The 9176-nt window shown below is 45.2% G+C and overlaps 1 protein-coding gene across 1 annotated transcript in view; it reads right to left on the reverse strand.

Annotated features, from left to right (window-relative positions):
- Positions 1-8002, reverse strand: part of klf7a (Kruppel-like factor 7a) — a 36563-nt gene extending 28561 nt beyond the window's left edge. The window contains exon 1 of the mRNA XM_042081074.1: positions 7489-8002. Within this exon, the coding sequence (XP_041937008.1) occupies positions 7489-7674 (186 nt within the window). The 5' untranslated portion in view covers positions 7675-8002. The remainder of the gene's footprint in view (positions 1-7488) is intronic.
- Between the last annotated feature and the right edge of the window lie 1174 nt (positions 8003-9176).

The following is a 9176-nucleotide window of genomic DNA, read 5'->3' on the forward strand; positions in this document are numbered from 1 at the left end:
TATATGCAACGGTTGAGGGCACTCACAAACACACACACACACACACATACACACACAGACACACACACACACGAAGGAGGCCAGGAAATGCTGAGTGTCCTGAAATGTAAACCCCACGACACACTTCGCATGCTAGCCTTCAGTGTCTTCTGCTGTGAAGCGCACCAGTGCCTCCACCCTCCCCTCTCCCACCCACTCGCCCCCACCCACCCCATCTCTGCCATGTTACACAACACAAACCAGTGGTGCTCCCTCTCCTGCGTGAGGAGTCTGTCTCTTTAGCTGCGTTCCGCATGCTGAGGTCAATTCAATTTCGGGCGCGCTAAATGAATCCGTACCCATTCCATTAATTCATTGAAAAATATTTGTAGTAAGCAACGAGCTGGTATTGAGTTATCTAAATTAGATTTGAATTCATTACAATTAGATAAAAATGGAAATCAATGCTTCACTGCCTTTTGTTTCCGGTGGGTGGCACATGTACATTTTTATTGTGTTCTAAGTCAATGACAAAGTGTGAGGGGGAAAAAAATCTTAAACCACATTGTGTATTTTTTTTTTTTGTCTGAACCCTCTTTCATCTTGTGTCTTGTGGACCCGCTCTCTGCGACCTGCTAGCGATCCGCAAAGTCCTTAGAGAGTGCCAAAATCATCCGGCTTCATACAGAGAGACAGATGAAGCTGTCAGTAGGGGAAAAAACAACAACCTTCAGTGTTTACCAAGCACAGATTGTCACTGGAAGGACACTTTCACAGAGGGCACCAGGGAAAAGAAAAAAGGCCTGCTGAAAATGCAAGGCTTTTCGGGTGACCTGTGGGCGGACCTTGTGCCCTTGAGCGACACCAAAACAAACAAGTAAGTGCAAACACGCCGGCTGCACAAACAGGGTTACCTAGCAACCACTGTTTTTAGAGAACCTGGCTGATGTTGCACTGTGCTACCACGGTGAACGTAGAGCATTTTTAAAATACGATTTCAAAAAAAAAAAAAAAAGTTTCAGTGGTATGAAGCCTCCTGAAAAAAAAAGTTTTGGTATGTGTTGGAAACATCGTTTTAAAAGTTTTTTTTTTCTAAGATTTCTTAAAGTTAGAAGAAGTAGAAGAAGAAGTCATTACAGGCCTAGCTAGTTTTGAAGAAATCCCAGCGGCAAATCTAAAATAAATCAGCGTTTATAAAAAGTGCTATTTTTCCCCCCCTTACAATACCTTGTCTCACTCCTGTAAAGCACTGTAGCATTTCCAATTTCTGCTCAAATGATGCAAAAGTCATTGCCAAGCTATGTATGCCGGTGCAAGAAAAATGACTAGCTACCGTCGCCTTGTTAATCAAAGCCTTGAGTGCTGCAACTGCACATGTCAACTTCGAAGACGCCGAGACTCATACATAAAGATGCTTTCCCTCCTCCGATCACCCTCCTCCGCTCTCTCTCTCTCTCTCTCTCTCTCTCTCTCTCTCTCTGTCTCTCTCTCCGCAGTCTGGGGCGCTGACAGTCACTCCTGAAGCCTCCTCGACAAATGAATGCATCGTCTCCCATCCTCTCTTTCATCAAACCCTAACCTTTTCATCACCCTTCAACGTGGCGCCCATCACCGGCAATCATCTGCTCCTGGCTTGATTAACGAGTCCAAGGTCCGGGAGAGGGGGCATTCTGCACAGCCTGGTGTATGATCTTAATTGGATTGCTCTAGGTCAGCATAAGCATTGTTAAGGAGGTGACCCTGGCAGTCATTCTTCGAGCATGATGGGATTTTTAAAAAATTAAAAAATTAAAAATAAAATAAAAAAGGACAGTGTTTTTTTTTTTTTTTCCCGCTCGGCGATGCCAAGGGGCTGTGGTGACGGCGATTACATGGCTGGTGACGTGTCTGAGTCATGGGGTTGGGTGGAGGGGGGTCTCCATTTTGTCTGCACAAACTCACCGCTCCGGTTGTCAAAACACTCGCTGTGTCTGGATAGCGAGAGTGCCGTCGACGACGGTGCCATGCAGCCCCAAGACAGTTTAATACTGAGCTGTAATCGAATTTACATATTATAAATATTGCATGGGCAGCCTAATTAATGAAGTTTTTCCTCTCTTTAAAATAAACTGTAACTGTTATCCAACATTATGCAGTCGGCTAGCCTTGGCCACAAACACCCTGCGCAGTGCACAAAGCTTGCACTCCTAAAATGTCACACAGGCCTACAGAATGGCAGCTGCCCCAAAAATAGCCTCCTCCCCGACAGTTCAGTTCAAGCAAAAACTTCTTATCCGTCATTTTAGCACCCTCATAGGCGTGCGGCATACCTGCTCGAACAGAGGGTGCGAAGATATGAAGGAGAGTACTGTCTGCTAGCTAATTATAGCCACTTCATTAATTACACCCATTCTACCTCTTCTCCGGGAACTGTGTGTCACGATGTATCAGGCAGGATCTACATGGCGGCGGTGCAAGATGATTATCTCGCCGAGCAATTTCATCTGCGATTCGCCCGCCACCTCAAGGAGACGGGTCTCTGAGTTCCTTTGTCGTTTTCAATTACGGATGGTTGTCAGCCTTAATCTTATCTGTGAGCTGATGTGTAATAATCTGCAAAGTGATTATTTTGACGCACTGCTCTACTGTCGTTAATGGAGACAACATAGCAAACTATGCTAAACAAGAGGATTTAATGATGAAGCTGATAAAGTAAATAGAATACAAGGGATGACTGAATTGCCATGCGTGTCAGTGTCGGGAGAGATCTTTGAAAAAAGTATTAGGGTTGTACCATCAAGTTTGTGTAGTGCACTTGGCATTCAGTTCATACACTTGTGAAACCTGCTATTAAAAGCATAATGGGAGTTTTAGGGGAAATTATTGAGAATCTTGCCTCAGTGATGGAGGATGTTACATCACTTTCTATTTCCCACCCAGCCTTTTCATGATGTGTATTTCAATGTTTAAAAACATAGAAAAGGTTTCTGTTTCTGTTGCACTATGCGGCCAGAGGTGAAGATTTGATTTCTGTAAGAAAAAAAAGAATCTTTGATGGTCATCTCTCTCTGTCCAGCACTTCTTTCCATTTCCCACTCTGCAGACGTGACGGATGAGAGAACGTCCCAGAAAGAAGCAGGGAGACACAGTGAGAAGCCAGCCAGAGGACAAAACCGGCATGTTTTAAATCAAACCCTCCAGTGAAGATGGTGAAGGAGAAAACAGAGAGTTACAAAAAAAAAAAACACGCTTGGCTGACCTGAAGAGGACTTCCCCACTCAAATGACCCGTACGGTCTAGCTCCTCCATTGGCTATTGCCCTTTTTACAGCGTATGGGAACATGGCCATAGCTATCCGGAAAAGTCTTTAAGATTTCACGGCGCTTGGCTCGGAGTGAGTTTAGATGGAGCGAAGGAAAGTGTGGTGGTGGTGGTGGTGCTCTTTCGCCTGCTCCCATAACCACTGTGTGAGAAAGCAGCTGGGCCCTACTGAGAATTACATAACAGCCATCCCAGCAGTCATCGCCTACAGTAATGGGAACGCGTTCAGCTGGATAGGACTCAACAGGGAGGCGTTGCGTTAGCTAACGCTTGAACCCTCGCGGCCAGTTGGCTGCGGCCCGGGCAGCGGGTTTTTGTGGGGCACGCAAACGAGGCGGGCCACTCTGGGGTCTGACACTGCCGAAGACATTTTGGAGAAGAAAAAAAAAAAAACAGAATTGCATTTTTCTTCTCTTCTATCCTGAGAGAGAATTATTTTCTCTCTCTCTCTCTCTCTCTTCACTTTCTCTCTCTCTCTCTTCTCTCTATTTGTTTCTTCACTTTTGGGGAGCAGTGGGCTGTGCAATGAGACACTGCGGAGGAGAATGTGCAGCCTCGGCGATTCACTTCACTGTCCTGTCAATTCCCACATCTGAGGCTCTGCAGAAGCGCTGCATAGGAGCCAAGCCAGGCTTACTACATATGGCTGCTTACGGTGCCTAGACAGCTAAACCCCAGGCTTTTGATGACTGCTGATGTTTGTGGGACAGAAACCGTGACTCACGGAGGAATGTGGCGGCTCAATTGGAAATGAAATAAGAGATGTTTGGAGGAGGAGGCGGTCATATAATATTAGAAATACTTTGTTACGTAATCAAACATACCACATTTTCTTTCACAAATATATGCAATACGGCCCACTGAAATTTGGCAAGCAATTTTGATGAGGTGGTTTAGTCTGTGGCTTACTGAAGATGTTTTTTAAAACCTGAAAAGTCCAGGGGAAAAAAAACATTCCAATTTATTGCAACCTGTAAGCAGGAAGAACTGCGGTTTGCAAACTGTGCCACCAATGACAGAGAGAGAGAAAAATATCACACCTGGATTTCTTCTATAATCCTGCCTGTTCCACCATTCCCTCCTCCCTATATTTCTCCTTGCAGGATTAGGAAAGGTGCATTTGAGCCCCATGCCGTGCCGAGTCTAAAAATACCCAGCAGCTGAAATCGAAGCAACAAGAACAAAAAGATGTTTCAAGTTCCTGAAAATCCCAAAATAGATGCAGCGAGACAAACACGGTCTTCAACAGTCGAAATGAGGCACCATATCCCTTTGAGACCCCCAGAAAAATCATCAGCAGGGATTGGCTGTGGTGGTGGTGGTGGTGGTGGTAGTGATGATGGTGGTGGTGGGGGGGGGGGGGGACAAAACTGCTCAGTTTTCATATTCTTTCGTGTACTCAGAGCAAAGCACGCCTGTCAGCGGCAGACAAAATGCAGATCCCAGATCAGACAACCCACACATTTCCCATGTCACCTCACAACCCTCTTGGTGGCATTCTTTTAGCTTTTCCTTATAAGAACAGTCCACACACCAGTTGTCCTACTAAACCAGACAAGGTTTTGAAAAAAAAAAGTGGTTAAAACTGATTTGTGTTTGCTACGCTATCCTATTTTCTTTGTGTGTAATTGGCTGCATGTAAAGCTGTTGTAACTAAATAACACGGCAATTATCCCATTGTGTTGCATTCTGGGAGAAATGTGTTAAAGGCTTCACTTGCGAGCCAGGCAGCGATTAGTATCTGGGTTAGGGTTAGTGTGGGACCGTATTTGGGTTAGGGCTATATTTAGAGTGTTTGTTGAAAATACTGACAAGTATCTCACCAGACCAACACTTCCTCAAGTGTACGCATTTCCTTTGTCCTGTGCTCGGCCTGGGCTGATGGAAGAAGGGTCATCCCGCTCCTCAAGCCTCCCCCTACCCCCTCCCACACACAACACACACACAACTCTTCCACATAACCTTTCCCACTGTCCCCGATAACACACGCACAGCAAGACATCCTCTGTTTGTTAGAGGGTGGCGCAGAGTAGACTTGGGGCGCAAAAAACAAACCTGCCTGTCTCCTCTGGCTCAACAGAGCATGCGTCATGGCCCCTAAAGACATATTTATCCTGGAGCCTGCGTGGAGACAGCCCACTGGCAGCAGCTCCATCCAGCAGCTGCATCCAGGCCGAACGTGAACATCACCTCCCTCACAGACCGACTACTTTTGCAGCCTGATTCATGCCGTCCGCAGACACAACAATCGGTCTTGCCACAAGCGGCGGTGGAAGCGTTCCCTCCTTTCAGGTCGAGAAAGATCTCGGCCTCACCGACAAGTCATACACACACACTACTGTGTGGAAGGAGCATCAGGGCCTTTATGGGGGTGGGGGGGGGTGTGTTGATGTGTAAGGGCACCCCCACCCCCCTTCCTCCACCAGTCATCCATAGTGTCATGGCCTATTTTCCTCTCTTCCCCCTACACAAACGCAGGCGTTTTACGCTGTTCAAAGCAATATTTTCTGCCCCACAGGCAGCCGATGTGGCCCTTTCCAGTTTCTCCAGCCTCGCTGTGCACTGATCAGCTTTAATGATGTCAAGCCTCTCCACCTCCACACGTCCCCCATTCATAGACGAGGCTACCGCAAGTCCATGGTCCAACTCCTACAGCTTCATATGAAAGGTCTTTCAGTCCCACACACACACACACACACACACTCCCACTGATCCAGAGCCCAGCCAGCCCTCCTTGACTGTTTGCCACAGTTTCTTGGACATGCTCAGCAACATCATCAATTTGCAGTCTGATGCAAAGAGGCACTCAGTCATTAATGGTCACTTCTGATTTCACGGAGGAAAACTCGACATTTTTGATTATTCAGTGATTGATAAAGACAAAACGGGAATGTAGGCTACTGTTACACAACACAGATCCTGATGGGCAGCCAGCATGCCCTAGATGGGGCACATAGTAGGTTCACCTGTACCATAAATAGCCTGAGGTAATGACACGCTGCAGCTTGGAGAAGGCTGTATTTGTGTGTATCAACCATGACAGAAGCCAAGGGTTCATCAAGAATTTTCGCCGGCATCAATTAACCATGCGCACCGTAGGCTACGTGCAGCATGGTCGAGATGGATGCTACGGCAGGAGAGCAGGGATGCAAGTAGTCATCGTGCTCTCCCTTAAGATCTAACAGTATGCGCAATAACCTCTTGGATCACTTCTTTGCCTGAAAGCCACCCAATATCTTCACCGAATCTTTGCAATATACTGTGGTTCAGGTGATCCTGACACGTATCACATGGATTGCAAAACACTAAACTATTTTCCTCTTCCCACTTATATAGCTTTGATTTAAAAGATATCTGAATCTAAGACTTACGTAAATTCGCTGCGCATCATACATTTAAGAGAGAAATGGCTGCTATCGTAAGCGTAAGCGCATGGCCATGTGGATGCCAATGTGCTTTGTCTGGTCCGCATGGCTTCATTTTAAAGAATGAACGCTGGATTAAATAGGCTTTTGAGCAAGAGCCGGCAAATGACAACTGACTACTTGACTTCCATGGGATTTCTTAAAGATAGACTTTGAGTTATTAATGGGATCACAAGACAAGTCCCTGTTCTAGCAGCATCATTCAGGACATTTCCGTCAACGGCGCTTATCGCTCTGATACATTCGTGCAGCTGCGCTTATATTATGCATAGCAAATGGGAGTCTCTTTTCCCATTGAGAGGTTGAAAACATTAAGGAAACCGACAGCAGAAAATGTATTATTAAAGAGCACGTCTGTTTTTATATTATTTAAATCCTCTTTTTTGTCCCACTCGCATCTCTCTTCAATAGGGAAAGAATACGCTCTTATGCCCGTAGCTCCTTTTAAATACGAATAACTGGCTGTCATCAAATTACACATGAAGGAAAACTCTGCGATTTGTTATGTTGGCTTTAGTTCCCACTGTGCTAACGCAAACACTACAAAGCCAGCCGTTGTCAGTCAATTTAACTTCGACTATATGTCTGCTACTGCTGTAAACAGTGTATCCGAAACTTTGTAACATAGCAGGAGAATCATTACTACTTTTCAGCATCTAGAGGCAGCAGCGATGCGTTGAAGTTGATGCTGTCAGCCAGTAACTACAAGATAAGATGCTGCCAACAATTTCAATCATTTTAACGGAGAGGAGCTACAGTAACGTTATAAAAAATCACAAGTCACCTGCTGCCAGTTCTCCTCCAAGGACGGCATCGCAGAGAAGTAGCCAGTGTCGTGGACAAGCTGGAGTTCCTGGAAAATACTGTAATTCGCCAAAACATCCATGTTGTTGGTCGACGTGCTATTTGGCGACTTTGATCCACAATACAGAGAATCCACTTTCGCTTGATCAAATACGTCAAAAACCATTCAGATCCGATATGACCAATCCTATGCAATAAAACTGTGTGAGCTACATAAAAAAATGGAAAATATGAACTATGTAATTAAGGAAAACAATATCTGTAAATTGTGTAACAACTTGGACGTGCAAGTCCGTACGCGTTAGTTGGCACGCTGCGGTTTCAGTCTTGAGAGTAGGATGCAAGCTCTCTCACAAAATGTCCATCAAACAGGCTATCCGCATTTCAAAATTGCAATCTTGCTAGATTCCAGGTACTCGTCCCCTGCTCTACTTCATCGCAAGCAAGAAGCAGAGCTCGCCGACTTCGTAGCCAGTGCGAGCCAAGGGGGGCGATTCGGAGGGGGGCAGCGACGGAGAGAGGTTTGGGGGCGTGTATACTTGTCAGTCAATTCAGCACGTAACCATATAAGGTAAATGGGGTTGATGACTTTGCTTGCGACCAATTAGGGCGGCGCTAAAATCTGTATTTAGGCGGAGTCACATTAGTTTCGTTGCTACTATTGGCTGTTTGGCTCTGTCAATCACACCATACATAGCGCTGAAAGGTGAGCTATTTTTAGTGGGCTATATAAATCAAGAGGCAGTGGCGCCGGCTCAGTCACAGCCAGAGCGTCGTCCGCAAGCATGGAGAGCCGCGTGCTCTGTTTTCAACGTGAACGTGGCTGTCAGTTGCCACAGCAGAAGTAGCAGTTACTGCGCTTATCTCATCAGTGGTAATGACACAGACATCTCACCACCTAGATGTCTATTATTTATAGACAAACCTACCGTTGTCAAGGATGTTTTTTTTTTCTTTTTTCACTAATACTTGAACCAACAAGAAAAGAAAAAACACTCAAACATCGAAGAGTTTACAAATATTGTACAAATCCACGATGTGAAAATTATGCAATTGTAAAACCCTAAAAATATAAATTTGCTCTAAGCCTACCCTGGAGCATCCTGTTGCCTCTGGTGGCCGTAGTTGGAACTATTGTCTCGTTTCGCCTGCTCTGACCAGATCGCCATCTGTGTTATCTTGTGCAGGCGAGGGTTGAATACTTTCAACTTGTACACTTGCTAGAGCTTATATTTGCTTCAAATTCTCGATTGCTAATATTTATCGATTGCACGTGTCTACACATTAGCCTATTTCTAATTTGATTTCCTTGCTGGGTTTGATTTCCATGCTGTAAATAAAGGCCAAGGTAAGTGTAGAGATGGTTTGTGAATTTACGGATTGATGAAATCTTGAACTGGACATAAAACTGTCAACAGCAGACTACAGACCACATATTGTGGAATAGCTGCACACAGTGGACACAAATCCAATGCTCCACTCAAACGTTTCTGAGGATACAAAGGCACACTATTCTCAGGACTTGTTTTTGAAAAGAGTAGAAATCGAAGTCTATTTGAAATAGTTTACCCCGTGGTGGTATTCCTACCAGAGCATGAACTAATTGTAGTCATAATGCTGTTGCAAACAACAGTAGCAATAGACCTAATATTACTGTAATCGCTCTAG

This window comes from Alosa sapidissima, chromosome 23, assembly GCF_018492685.1.
Source record: "Alosa sapidissima isolate fAloSap1 chromosome 23, fAloSap1.pri, whole genome shotgun sequence".
Lineage (NCBI taxonomy): Eukaryota > Metazoa > Chordata > Actinopteri > Clupeiformes > Clupeidae > Alosa > Alosa sapidissima.